General features: G+C 39.0%; 1 protein-coding gene across 1 annotated transcript in view; it reads left to right on the forward strand.

Annotated features, from left to right (window-relative positions):
• Positions 1–15,431, forward strand: part of ADAMTS12 (ADAM metallopeptidase with thrombospondin type 1 motif 12) — a 170,428-nt gene that overhangs the window by 130,240 nt on the left and 24,757 nt on the right. The window contains exons 15-17 of the mRNA XM_050913345.1: positions 1,769–2,013; positions 3,424–3,565; positions 11,592–11,718. Coding sequence (XP_050769302.1) covers positions 1,769–2,013; positions 3,424–3,565; positions 11,592–11,718 — 514 coding nt within the window. The remainder of the gene's footprint in view (positions 1–1,768; positions 2,014–3,423; positions 3,566–11,591; positions 11,719–15,431) is intronic.

The following is a 15,431-nucleotide window of genomic DNA, read 5'->3' on the forward strand; positions in this document are numbered from 1 at the left end:
TTTATTGTTTTTATACTTTGTGTTTTGAACAAATGTTATTCTAATTACATCCAAAAAAAACCTACTGGAAAAGGACACCAACGTTGCAAAGCCAAGCTGTCAGGACGTGACACAATTAAGATTTTCCATGCTGTGTTAATTTGGCCTGCTTGAGAGTATGCCTTCTAATCAGGTCTTTAGTTACACAGTCATACACTGTGTTCATAACACGTCTCCTCTGCACTGAATGAATAGAACATTTGGGAGAATCATTAGACCTTGGTTACTTAAAATAGACCTAGACCGCTGGTTTCCTGTGATAGAAGTTATTCAGTAATCCTCCAGATTTTGTTATTCCCTTCATTTATGAAAGAATGAAAAGTTTGGATTTTCACAGTCAGTCTAGGAAACTTGCAAAAGGTGACATCCAGAAAACTCTCCCTCTTGAACATTAATCACTGGAAAAAAAAATATATAATTATATATTATTAATGCAATTAGGAAGGGCCTGAAGTAGACAGATCCTTCTTTGTACCATAAGCAACATATGACATTAGAACCAATACTTATCACCCCACAAAAGAGCTGCAAACAAAATTCAGATGTTAAAGGCTTTGGAGCACTTATTTACGACAGCAGGTTGTTGTACAGCATATAAGTACTTCTGGTAGGTGGAGAGCGTTGATACTGAAGATCGCTTAGTATGCCCAGTGTGGTTTGTCTCACTCATGTGAGTGAGTGATCAAAAGTGATAAGCTTATTTCACAAGAAAGGTGAACAGGATATGAGTCTCAGAATTTAATTCATGACCTCAGCAGTGTGTGATGAGAACTGGGGAACCAAATATATTGCAGTCTTGAAGTAAGCCAGCACAAACTGCAGCTCACACTCACAGTGCACCTGCTTGTAGAGCTGTCATCCATCCGATTTCTAAAGCCCAGCCAGGAGCAACAGCAAGAAAGCTATCTGAGTTTGTGTTCAAATTTCTATGTGAACTTCCTATTTTTACAGTTCAGTATCAATAGCAATAGCAGTTCCCTGTAAGGTGAGAAGCACAGAGCCTGCTGTTGTATATTGCCTGTGGTGCAAACAAAATTCTGTAATAGATGCTCTGGGTTCATTCTTAACACACATACCAAAAATCTCTTTTTACAGATAACCTTATACATGAAGAGCTGTTGAACTTCCTTATGAAAATCAGTAATTTATAAAAATGTGTTCAACTGATCATAGTAATTTGAGGTATTTGAATAACGTTCAGATTTTGGTAGCAAGGCTATGTATGGGAAACAGTCATAGAGAAGTTAAATGACTTAAGAGAAGGTACATGGAATTATGTACATACCTGTATGTTGGTGACAGATGAAAGCATTCCTTGCAAATTGAAAAGACCTTTCCCACAACAGACTGTTAAGTTGCTGGGACTCCCTGGCATTTCTCCAGATTACTCACATTGCAGTATGCCAGAGCCCTTGGGTATGGTTATGGAGATGTTAATGCTCATTTGTGGAGCAGATTTCCCCTGGTGCAGCTCAGAAAATCATTCACCTCCATGTCCCTTCTAAATGCCACTGTCATTGCTTAAACACAATGCGTATTCGTATTCCCCAGCTGATACTGGAAAACCTGGCTTGGAAAGTCACACTATTAACTAACTGAAATACAAGCTCTGTGATAGCACATTTGTATATATTTTCAAGCAAAACTAATATTTTGATAATCTTATACGTAAGTAAAATGCAGTGACGTTTTGTGTTGTTCACCTCCATGAACCTTTCATGTCTGTTAGGATACGTTGATATTGGGCTAATTCCGAAAGGTGCGAGGGGAATCAAAGTCATGGAAGTTGCAGAAGCGGGAAATTTCCTTGCTGTGCGAAGCAAAGACCCAGAAAAATATTATCTGAATGGAGGCTTTATCATCCAGTGGAATGGTGAATACAAAGTGGCAGGCACAATATTTCAGTATGACAGAACAGGAGATCTAGAAAATCTGACTGCTCCAGGACCCACCAATGAAACAATATGGATTCAGGTAAATAGGAGATCACTAGCAGAACCTGCTGGGTTTGGATGGCAGCAGAATGTGCTGGGGCTCTGAAATGGAGGCTGGAAAAATACACATATTTGTATGTAAACCACTCTATTAGCATGCTGTCTTGCAAAAATCAGTTGAGCTATTTTGGAGAGAAATAAACACCTTGCTTGAGAGGGTTATTCATCCTGCCTGAAAATAGATAGCCAGTATCATAGTCTGATGATTATTGAAGGCTGGTATAATCCAGTGCTGCCACTAGGATAGGGATCCTGCCACCTGTAGTTGGTCAGTCCTTTGCCCAAACTTCCTTGTCTTTTGTGCCAGCTTAGACCAACACATGGCTGTGATGTGAACCAGATCCAGGTGGAAAGTAACTATTTATCACAAAAAGGGAGCTTATGTCAGCCTGTGAACAGTGAGAGCTAGGGAAGGCTGACAGTAGTGACAGCTTACACTGAGCAAGAAAATACAGCATTAGGTAGATGGATTAATAGCTTATGGTAAGTGAAATGGATCCATTTATCATCGACTGAGGTTGCTCCCTTTTGTTTCTTTTATGTTGCTTTTATAGATTCTAACTTAAATGTAACCAGCTTCTGTTAATTCTGAAAAAATAGTTTTAAATTGCCCCTTTGTTCTCTGAATGTATCTTTCCTGGCTTGTTTGCCTGGGTATCCACCATGCAATTAAAAGAAGTATTAGGGCTGTGATGGGAGCCACTTTCAGACTTTGAATGTCTGGTGAGAAGGCACATCTAATGGGTGCTCAGTCTTCACTGTCAGTAACAAGGTCAAGGAAACAATTAGGAGGAAGAGTAGAAGTTCATTGCTGAAGTCTTTTATCCCTTGATGATGTTTTTCTTTTCTCCCTCTCATCAACCAAACAGTAAATTTCTTGAGTGGCTCTTCTCAATTGGAATTTTCCTTCTTAATCCAGGAACACTGAAAAAGAATATTAAAGCAGTGTCTGAAAGCAGTGTGTGAATAAAGTCTGTAATTTTCTGACCTACTAGTTGTTTTGTAACACCTATTTCAGAAGGGTAGGGAAATTATAATTTATAATGGTGATAGGCAATAGCTCTTAATCAGCAGCACATTTGGCAGTGCCTTGGATGGACTTTGCATTATCTTTTCTTACAGTCAATAGCATACCAATTATGCTGACCCACTCACTCCCACCTGTGCTTGCAAAAGTGTGTGGCAAACAACTGTGTCTTAGACAGGTACATGTACGCCACTGTCAGTGCACAAATGGAAGTTTTGCCAGTCCGCCTTTATGAACTGGTAGTAGACTCCAGAATGGGCTGCTTTAAACCTTGCTGATTCTTCTGTTTTCACGCTTTGAAAGCTTTGGGCCAGTAGATTATTAAAATCATAAGTTATTAAATAAGCCATACTCTTTTTCCAGCTACTTTTTCAAGAAACTAACCCTGGAATCAAATACGAATATACTGTACGTAAAGAAGAAAGTCATGAGAATGAGATTGGAGAGCCAGAGTATTTTTGGCAGTATGGAGACTGGACAGCCTGCAGTGTTACCTGTGGAAGAGGTAATTCCTTACTTCCTTTTTCTATTACTGTTTGTCTTCCTTACTGGCAAATCTCATCTTTACTGTAAGTTATCCAGACAGTGTCCTCAAAGAGGTAAAGTTCTTTAATCTGCATTTGGTAGGAAATCAGATCACATGGTTACAATAATGTATTTTGGCTTTAAAATAAAATGTTATTAAATCATTTAAGGCAAATAGGTTTCTGTAACACCTGCCCTGAAATTCTCAACCTCTGTGAACCAAGATGAAAAGCTAAAGTTTTCTTTTCCTCATAATTTATTGTCAATATTGTTCACAATAACCCTACTTCGCAGCAATACTAATTTATGACCTACTCTTGTTTCCCTACTGAGTCTTTCTACTATGTTAACTACGAAAAATATTCTTCATTTCTGTCCTGCCTTGATAAGCAACAATGCTTTTTGTGCATTTCTCAATAATTATTTGAATCAGTCTTGAGAACTTAGAAGTCTTTCCCACTCTCAGTACAATGGCTTGGTAACAGCTGCAGTTATATTGTAGTTCCGTGCAGCATGTTAAACCAGACAAGCAGAATGACAGCCATGAAGTAGGATCTAACAACAGGTCTACAAGTTTGCCTTTGGTAACACACAGAAAATGCTAGTAGGAAAACTTTCTTTAAAGTAGTTAACAGATCAATGAGACGAAGTTAATACTTGCAGTAAACCAACAATAATGGTAAAATGGCTGAAGGTTTCTTTACAAAAGTAAAGGTTTATATCCATCCTTTGTGGGAATAATTTTTAAAAGATGAGAAAAATGTTGTGTGTGAAAGGAAGTTTTCGCTTGGGGGGAAGAGATTGCAGCCTTCCGTCTGAATTAGTTCCTGAGTTTCACTGGACAGAACAAGAGTCCTGGAGATAGGATGAGAACCTTGTTCTTTGACCGTCTGTGTGAAAACTGTACAGAACAGTAGAAGATCAATGTTAGAGCCATTGGACAAACAACATGAAATTAGCCTTTTCTCTTCCTAATGCTAGGGTATTGTCGAAGTTTTTTGATGATTATTGCTTTCTTTAACTACTTTCCAGAAGGAAAGAAAAAGATAAACAAATGTTGTAACAAATCCAGTTAGGAGTCTAGAAGCAGTGATGATTACAGGAGTAACAATTTTTTAATCTTTCCTGTCAGGGAAGACACAAAACCAATGCCTTTTCAGTGGTTTGAACAAAGGACATTGTATGGCCTTAATTTTAGAAGATTAAAAGTAGAATTTTAGAAGAAGAGTGTAAATTACCTAATCCCAACAACATTCCTATGTTATAAAAAAAAATATTTTATCTATATAATGGACATATTTATACATCCATATAGATATGTTTGTGCAAATATTTGTGTAGTTTGTTTGGGGGGGGGGTGGTTTGAGAAAGTCTCTCAGCACAAAACACCATGTGCTTTCTGGTTAGCAGAAAAAAAACGCAAACATTTTCTTTAAATAGGTACCCAAAACAAGTGTTTTGCTTAATTGCATGCTGTATGTTTTAGTTCTGATACCTAGTGGTGAATAGTGTTTAATGTAACAATTGGCATTATAACAAAAAGAGTAGGAAAAAAAGTGTTATTAGACTGTTCATTATGTTGTTTTGTTTTTTTTTACATCAGCTGCACTTTTCCCAGACCTGTTTCTCACTAAGTAAATTATAACCCTGTGTACTACTTTCTGGCTAAAGAACTGTGTGACTTGGCTTTGATTTCTAACTGCCACATGGATTACTTAAATAGAGGACTGCAGGATACAGGGTTTTTTTCAGTTTTTATTTAATAAGTGGCTTCCCCTGCTTACTGTCTTTGGGCTCTTAATATTTCTTGAGCTCACTGTCTTTTTCTTTGCATAAGTAGAAATGGTATGTTTCAGGCAAGATTGTGGACTTAGTGACGTGAGTTTCCAGGGGAACCAAGAGGTGCATCACAGTTCAAAAAGGGCACAGAAACCTTCTCAGTTGTCTACATTGCTTCATGGACAAGAGAAAAGAAATTACTAGACCCTTTGCTCTCTTTCCCTCTAGGTACATACAATTATAAAAGTAACTGAACAGGTCTAAAGGAGGATGTAATCTGTGAATATATGATGCAGTCAGGGTATTGTTGCTTACTTCCTGCCCAGAAAAAAGGGAAACCCTGGCACAGAGCTTCAGTGCATCACTTGAACCAGGGGAGCTCCGATATTACAGTCTGTCTGCAGTTTTCTGCAGGTACCCGATGCTTAATCTGGTTGTGCTCTGGGCTGTCTGAATGTGGACCAGCTGTGTTGTTGTCATATTAGCTTGGCACTGAATCTGAGCTAGCTGGCCCTCTTAAGCACCACACTGGCACAGTAATATAGCAGGTTTATGCCCGGATGATCAGAGCACAAACACATCAGCAAAAATACCTGGAGCTTTGCTGCATAAAAAAATGGGCATAGCAGCAGGGAAGGTGTATTTGGAAAATGTTAGCTCTCCATCATTATGGAAATTTGGAAACTCTTAAGTCTTGCTATGTTTAGCAGGGAATATGGACATGGTAGTGATTGTTGACCTAGAACCAGGTAGTCTCACACAGTTACGCATTGTTGTGGTTTGATCCCCTTGAGTTCAGTTCGGGACCAGGAGGCAGAATAAAGGCAGAACTGAATGTTCCCAATGTTGCTGGATTAAACAACACCCTTCTCTGACTTCCACAGAACTTCCTTCTGGCTTTGAATGATGAGCTTGATTTTATCTGCATGTACACTCTGTTTAGATTCAGAATTTATTGCCATTGGCAGTAACAGACCTGTTGTGTCAAATCGCAGGCATTTGAAGAGTTTCGAAGGGTTTAAGATAAAGTGCATTCAAGTAGGCAGAATCATCTTCTGCTATCGGTGTGCTGCATGACAAGTCTTACTGAAGACAAGCCTACAGTGGGGGTCAAGAAGATAAGTTGCATTTATTTAGACTAAAGATATTAGTAAAATAACCTTCAAGGAATTTTGCAGTTATCATTTGGTAAATAATAAACCAATAGTTTTTCAGGATAAAAGGGAGGGCCAAGAAAGGTGAGCTATTGAACTAACTTTGACAGCCACAGCCAGCAGCAGAAATTGATCCTTACCTAGAAATTTGTTCTCTTGGCAAACCTGGACCTGCCTAAAGATTTGGCATAGGGCCTGTCATCACAACCAGTCAATATGGTAGCTGTAAATCCGAGGACACTTTGGTGTTTTGTAGCCACAGTGATCAGGACAATGCAAACAAATGCTTTCTGGAGCCAAGAGAGTGAAGCTGAGTTAGGGAGTGACAAATGGGGCTACAGGCATGGGAATGGGCTGATGCAGGAAAGCCTCATCTGTCCTAAGAGAAAAAATATTGTTTTAGCCCTGTGATACAGCTCCTTATCCAAGGGAGACGTACCTGGAAAAAGTCCCAATGATGAATAATGTCTTTGTAGAGTGAAGCTGTCTCTTCTCAGAATTAACTCAGGGCAGCTCCCTAAAGATATTTTCCAAAAGATTCTTGGACTCAAGGTAGCACCATGCCATGCCCTGACCCATATACTTCCCCAGCTCCATTGCAACTGAGAAAGAGCAGATGCAAATGTCCTCATGTTTTCCTTCATTTCCTTCATGTGCCCCTGTCTTTTGTAGTCTCAAAGAGTAGATCTAGCCAGTCTACAATAACACCATTTAACAGGGAAAAAATATTGTCTGAAAAATTAATGTTTTCTGTAGCAAACATGTAATACTGCATGCAGGGAAAAGGACAACACATTGGAATACCTGATATCCATTTACAATGTAGAAAATAGTTCAGTAATTACATTGCAGTCCATTTCATGGCAAACAAACACTGAAGGGGATAATTTATAGTAAAAATCATAAGCCTTCCTCTGTCCTCACTGCCGGGCAGTTTGACTATCTGCCTGCCATTTGCTTTATGCAGAAAGGAATTGCTTTGCAGTCAGAATGTGCACACTGGACAGTGTCCTGCAAACTGCTGCACCCTCTGGCCAAGAGCCTGTCCCTCCAGAGCCTACTGTCAAGACACCATGTAAAGCCCTTAAGCTTTTTTTATAGGAAGATTAATTTAAATGCCTCACTGAGTTTTTTTCTAGACCAACTACCCATTATTCTTTCTTTAAATAATGGTCAATTAGAAATTACAAGTATAAGTCCTTCATCCTTGTCTGAAGGCTTTGATCATGTTTCTTAGAACTAGCTTTGAGTGGCATTGAACATAACAAGAAGCAAAGCACAGCACAGCTGCAACTAAGGGAGAATATTAGGCAACCTGAACAATTTACTTCTCCATAGATAACATCAGTAATTGGCAAATTTTCAAAGCTTTGCAAAAGGACTTAACTGTAAGATTTGTTTGGGGGTTAATTGTTATGTGCCCTCTAAATCCTTCACAACTGTTATCAGGGCTACTTTGCAAAATTACCTCCAGGTGTTTCTGAACTGAAACGTAGTACTAACCTTGTAGCATTGATTTTAGGAAACAAAGGTGACTGCTGCTATTATGGGTCTAAGTTTTATAACACCAAGAATGTAAAGGTTGGCTCTTGTATTGTGTACATAACTTGTGCATGCACTGAATATAATTTGTTCATTCAAATACCAAAGTGAACTCCTTGCAGAGTATCTGATTTGATGCACAACTGTGACAATTACATGTTCAAATTAGTTTTACAACCAAATATGCTCTTTTGCATACACATTTTGTATGTTTGCTTCTGGTCCTTTGTTTCTGTTTTTCTCAGCCTTAATTTTGCCCAAACTGAGGGCTATGCAGCCAACAGATTTCTAACCTCTGTTTCAAAAACTTTCCACACCCAAATAATTTTAAACTGGCACATTTTTTTGCAAACTGAGTGAGAAATCAGGAGCTGAGTGGGTCAACCTCCCATCTGAAAAGTCCTGCGTTAGGGATGAAGTGGCACAGAGAGGTAGAAGCAATCTCTGAGCAGATTTAGAGAAATCAAGACCATTCTTTGATCTTACTGTTGTCATTCTTGGTTTCTCTTTTTTTTCCAGAAATATTTGTAGGGTTTTTTTCACAGAGCTGAGATGGTACACTTCTGTGTAAAGAAACATGGGTTTGGGAAGGGCTACGGTGCAGTGAGTGCTGACGTGAACAGAAAGGAATGGAGTGTTCCCACTCCAGAGGAAAAAGCAAGATCTTTGCAGTGGGATTATGACCACAGAGACAATGTCCTCATGAATACAGCCAGCATCTTTGTGCATGCAAAACAGTTGTCAGCGTGGACTAGTTAGCACTGAGGTCAGAGAGGAGTAAAAGAGGTGAAGGGAGGGAAACAGCTATCGTCTCAGAGCCTGTATAGAAATAGTGTTTAGGTTTCCAATTTTACTGAGTTTTTAAGTATATTTAGAATTTTTAATCCGTAAATAGGATTTTACACATTTAAGTTATGTAACTGTGTAAATATTTGGTAGGGCAGGGTCAGTATGAGGTGACTAGTTTTCTCCTTTTGCAATGTTTTCTAGTTCAACTTGCTCAAGCTGAAAAAAAGAACTGTTTCATTATGTCATTATTTGTATACCTACATATATATGTGTGCATCAATACATGCATATATGATTCCTTCCAACTTTGGAACTAAAATATACACAGTCATGATGAAAAAACTGTGCATTTATGGCTTCTTTAAATATATACATCCATCCCAGAACTTTCCAGATTTTGAAACTACAGTGGGAGTTCACATAACTTCCATAATAAAAATTGTTTGTGTGAATAAATTAGTTTATTGATGCCAGAAATCAGCAAATGTTTTATGAGAATGTACAGCCTCGAAACAAAACTTTTGCAAAGACTTATAGCGGTTTTAAAGTGAATTACAGGAGCTGAAATGACACTAAAAAATTTATGAAAGCAAAAGAGTTCTTCTCTTATTTGCATTTGTAACAGCAACATATCATGATTTTGAAAGGGACAGAAACATATTTCTGTGAACTGCTTTGTTTACAACTAGCAGGAAGGTTGCTAACTATTCCAGTTATATTTTTCATAGCATAAAACAGCACTGCTCACTGGGAGTCCCGCACTGAACCAAAAAGCTTTCTGCTGCTTGAAGTCCCCTAGGGGCAGGAGAGAGCCACATCCAGCCATGCTGCAGAGTCATGCAGCTGCTTCCACATCATGTATCCTGGAGCCTGAATGCCTCAGCGAAGAGTATTAATGGGAGCACAGGGCTGCAGTCTCTGAATCCTCACTTCTAGGTGAAACTAATCCTTGTTCTAGCAAATCAACCTTCATGTATGACTGGAGAAGACTCAGTCATCAAATCCTGTGCTGTTGCCAGTAATTGTCTTACATGTCTCAGGTGCAAGTTTGAAAGTACTCTAAAAGCTATAGCATTTCCTCACAGTGTCACAGACCTGATGTCTTAAGGTGCTATAAAAATGAGATACAGGTTTTCCATCTGCTTCTATGGAATGACCCAAATATGCATAGAAATTATTAATTTCCTTGTGTTGTGGAGGCCTTTTTCAGTAATATCTGACTACAACCTCCCCTTCACACGTGCAGTCCATGCTCAGTTCTCCCACCAAAAGTTACCGCTGTTGCTAGCTTTGATTTCCTAGTATTAGAGTTGGTATTCTGTTTTTTCTGTATTTATTTTTATAAGTAGATTGTTACATTTTGGCGAGGAAAGAAAAATTGAATGCTGTAAAATTACTTAAAGCAAGTTAGCCATAATGCTAGCACGAAATTTTAGGAAATACGTTTTAATTGCCATATATGGCAACATTGCTGTATAGAGGAACGTAAGTATATGTTGTACAGAGGAATATTTTCATATTTCCCAAGTATTATTATCTATGGATTACTGTTCTTATCTTCCAGATAGTTTCCTGCACTAGTTATTAGGAGGTTTGAGGCAAGGAAAAGCTTGATTCCTAAACATACTGCAAAATAGCCTAACACTTATCCACGACACCATAGTAACTGTGCTATTAGGCCCTTTGCTTCCCAAGAGAAGGATAAATGTCACAGAGATACAGTGACCTACCATCTGCATATTAATTACTGTGAATTAATAGCACAGTTAATTTAACTATAGTTAATAAACATGTTTCTTCAGTCTTTTTAGCCCTTGGGATTTGTTTGGGCCTCATGCCACTATTTTAAGGCCTCTGTATCAGTCTAGCTACAACCTTTCAAACTGTAATAATGCAGTACTTTTTTTAAACTGGGTTTGCAGCACGGCACCTACCTCAAATTATTGCAGAACTCTGTGGAAAGCAGGCCCCTGGAAACTGGCTTTCTTTAGATTCACACTAGGATAATGCAGTATTTTGGTTCATGTTCCTTTCTGTTAAATGAGTGGGAGTTTTTATAAGTGGAACTGTTAGGAAATAACCCATATTGTATGTATGGGATGTCTCTGTGTGTCTCTTCATCACTGTGGTTTGCCTCTTGTGATGAGTGTTGTGTATTAGTTATTTAGAAAACAAAAGATTTTCTCTCTCATATTATGGCATCATCGTTTTCAGTCAAGACTTGTACCAAAACTTCTTAAAAGTGGAATTCAGCATTAAGAGTCACAGAGTTATAGTTTTGCTCCTACACTCCAGTTTGTATTCTGCTTAAACAGCCTTCCCAGAAGTACAAAGAAAAGATCAGCAAACATACCCTTGCTGTGAATAGCCTGATGCTGCTGTGTTGCTTCTTATCTGTGAGTAATCCAAGAACCATTCGTAGCCCTTTAAACCTGCTTCAGAGCCTGCAGAAAGCTCAGCTTTCTGAGGCTGACAACTAAATTGAGATTAAGAAAAGTGCTTTCTAATGTGTTGCTTGAGCTATCTGATCCAAAAGAGCTCTGCTTAACACCTTTTCAGCTTGATTAAAGGATGCTCTTACCTGACTTAGCTCAGACATTCAGCAGAACTGACTTTCACAGCTGTTGCTGTATTCTGGAATGTGGAGTATGACCAGTGTGTCCTCCCCATCCTAGAGGATTTCTGCAGCTCATCCCCAGCCTACAGGGATTACTCTTCCTTTTTTTTGTCTTTCTCTCGCAGGGGTGCAGCGCCAGATTGCCCACTGCATGCGGAAGGGAAGTGGAGCGATCAAAAACTCCTTCTGCGACCCTGCAACACAGCCAAATGGGCGACAAAAGAAATGCTATGAAAAGGACTGTCCGCCCAGGTAACAGATACTGGGAGGGCTCTGGTAATGCTAAATAGCAGCCTTATTCAAAGGAAAATGTTGGTTCTAATACCAGATTAGTGTGGCATCTATGGCCTGCCACGGTGAGAGCTCCCAAGCATTTCAGAGCAAGGTGGCAGAAACCCAGTAATGGACAAATTAAGAGTAAGCTGCCCTGAGAGGTTTCCAATGCAAGTTACTGAGCAGTCTGTGCTGGGAATGGCAGCGATTGCTCTCTCATCTGTATAGATGCTCTTTTTGTTCAGTGTAGGCCTGAAAACCATATAAATTCTTACTTATTTTAAAAATCATATTCCTGTCTTAGCTCAAGTGATAATGTATTACTGTGTGTGCGAAAAACTAACTTGCAGAGAGGTTTTTTTCAGCCTTTTGATGCTGTTTTTCAGTATTTTTTGATACTCCTTTGTCCTTTTTGTGAGGGAGGATGAGTGGAAATGCCCACTTCCATAACTCTAATTATTGTACCTTCTTTATAACGCTTACTATTTGGCATCTTTTTATCATGTCCCTTCTTATTTTTTCCTTTCAGCGAAGTGCAGCTTTCTTTGTTCTGTGATCACATGGGAATCATTTTTTCCATTCCCATAACATTATTTTAATTCGTCTTCATCTCTGTGTTTTTTGTTCTACCATTTTAGCAAGTAAGGTAAGGAAGACTAACCATAGCAAACATTCCAGGTGACAGCAGAACTGTGGGCTTGTAAAATAGGCACAGATTTGCTGGAAGGGATCAATATCAGGTTTAGTCATGCTTTAGGTACTGGAACATCTTGCTTTTGCCTTTCGTTGTCTTTGGAAATTGTTTATCATGCTGTTTGCAATGGTATACCAGTCTTTCCCTAGTAATTCTAGTTAAATCAGAATCAAATCAAAGTCGTTACAGTGATTCCCTTAAAGTGGATCGCATTACATTTGCCAACAGTGAATTTCATGAAGCTTTAATGTAAAAAATTCTGCATGGCTGTTGATTTTATTAGTTGTTTCCAAGTATCTTCACAATAGTATACGATGCCTCCTCTGGGAATTACATCTTTGCGCTTGCAGCCTTTATAAATGACTGTTAAAAGCATAAACCACCAGCATTTCATAATTCTTTTTAGATTGCTAGGAAATCAATTGATAGTAGATCAAACTTATTAACTAGTTGACTAGTTAAGAGCTGAGGCTACCCACATGCGTGGGGGTGTTTTTTATTTATAGCACGTATAAACTGTGCTATTTATTCCAGAGTTCCAAATGAGCTGAACTTATCCTATTTGTTCTAAGTGCCTGCATTATTCAGTTCTGCTAGTGAAAGTGAGGGAGCAGAATTTGTCCCTTGTTGGGCAGATTATAGAATTACGTGACATGTGAACCAAGCTCTTCTGCAGGCCAGGCAGAAAAGCTCTCATATGCTGCCAGCCTGAGTGATACTTCTCAAGCTCATTCTGCACTGCAGAGGAAAGGACTAGTTATCCTTCTGAGGACAGCAAAGTAATGACAAAATACAGTGTGGGAAACCCATACATATTTAGTTCTAGAGTCACATTGTGTATTTATTTTTCTCTTCCTGTCAGAAGAGTGACTGTAGTAGTTTGACCAAGGGTCTACCTGAGTCACTGTTCTGGCTCCCAGAGGGCCTACATGACTAAGGAAGAGTAAAGACAAGGCAAGCACGAATTATTTCTCTCTCTAATACTCTTCCAGCTTCCAACTGTTTTTAATTCAAGGCATTTCCAGAGTCTTTTATGGCTTGTCTAATCAGTAACATCCAGTGGACCTCTCTTCCAAGTACTTGTCCAGCCTCCCTCTGCAACCTTGTAGAACTTCAGTCATATACAACTTCCTCTGCAAGAAGTTCCACAGCTTTAATGCGTACTGTGTGAAGCACCACCTCATTTTAGTTATTTTGAACCTGGTTCTCACTAGCTTCTGTTGGTGGCCCTGAGTTCTTCTGTTGGGAGAGATGGCAGTGAAGAACGGATTCCTATCCACCCTTCCCAAGCCCTTAGTTTTGTAGATCTGGTCTCTGTTCCATGCTGTAGTCCCAGCATCCCAGCATGGGATTTAGTTGGTATTTACTTTCCATAGTATATGTGTCACCTCTAATCCAGATAGATAGTTGCACATCTCCATCTGAAATGCAAGACAGTACTTAGTGCGGTTTGGTTGTTTGTTGGTTCTAAAGAAAATCTGAATGTTGAAGGAAGGTATGACTGTCCCATACAGCATGATGCAGCATAACTAAGAGTTCACGTGAAGCTGCTGAAGAACAAGTGTTCTCTAGAGAGAGGTGGCTAAATTCTGTGCTAGAGTTGAGGACAGTGTTGTTAAACACAACACTGCAGAGGACCTTTGGTTAGTGCTGTAGCCACAGGACTGAAATTGTTAGATGATCTCACGCTTCCCAACAGCAAACCAGTTTATTTGTGGGAACATCTTATCTAAAACAAGAAGGATGTTCTTTTGCATAACCCTCCCTCCTGTGATCTGCTAAATCGTACTGATGGAAAACATGCTATCATGAAACTAGCTACTAGACCACTAAATCAGAACTAGATAATTTATCAAACTGTAGCTACAGGCAAAGAATAACATTAGTATAATATTTGTGACTCTCACAAACCAGATCTTATCTCATTAATCCATTTCAGGAAGTTAATTATAAACTGTTTAAATGACAGGCTTCTGAGAAGTCCAAGTCATAACATTCTCATTTGTTAGCTGATTTGGTCTATGTTTATTTTTCCCCCACTTTCTACTAAAAGAATCTGGAGCAAAACAAATAAAATATTTAAAATGTCACAATACATGTGTGCCACATGTTGACTCAGAACAAAATAAAGATGGCTGAACAGTTGAGAGTTAAAATGTCATACAACCGCTCATATAAAACTTGAGTCATATTGCTTAGGAGGATTGCAACGGGACTGTAGCATAAATGGATGCTTTTTTCCACATTAGGCTATGGAATATGGTTTCCAGTTATATGTTTCTTTGGCAGGCAGGTTTTTCGCTCCATAGATGTTAATGATAAAAATCAATAGATAACACGTGAAGAAAAGGAGTGAGATTTTAACTACTTATAGTGTTGTGAATAAAAATTTTGCTCTCCTCTGTAAAGAAAATTGCCTGGAGCCTTTTTAACCTGACTACCCACTTGAACAGAGTAACCATAAATAGATTATTTTACAAGTACTTAGGATCTCCTGCTTTTTATCTGCTGTTACTGTATTGTCCTGCTTCCAGACTGTTTAGTAGACTCCAACAGCATAATAAGAATAGGAAATCTTGTTTCTATTATAATACACAGAGTGAACACTAGTGCCCTGTTGGTATCTGCTGTGCCTGATGCTATACAAATCATAGCAAAAGAAGACAGTTTTTCTTTAGGTGTGACACAATATGAGGGGAGGGAGGGAACATTCAGCCCCATAGGCATGAACATAGCAAACTTTGGTTCCAAAATCCCATGCTACTACTTTTTCAACAGAATCCACACCTCATTCAGCACACATCATCTAGGTATACATGAGGATTGTATAAAGGACAAGGCTGTTGGGCCCCGCCTTAATTGTTACAGACCTTGGAAACTCAGCGTGGGAGGAAAAGAGATAGGTCTCATTTAAGGCAGCTGAATGCCGCCTGAGAGAATCAGCTTTTCTCCCTACCTATGTCCCAAGCTGGATTGCAGAACAGCTGAGTGCTCACAG

Source organism: Gymnogyps californianus, chromosome Z, assembly GCF_018139145.2.
Source record: "Gymnogyps californianus isolate 813 chromosome Z, ASM1813914v2, whole genome shotgun sequence".
In the NCBI taxonomy this organism is placed as follows: domain Eukaryota; kingdom Metazoa; phylum Chordata; class Aves; order Accipitriformes; family Cathartidae; genus Gymnogyps; species Gymnogyps californianus.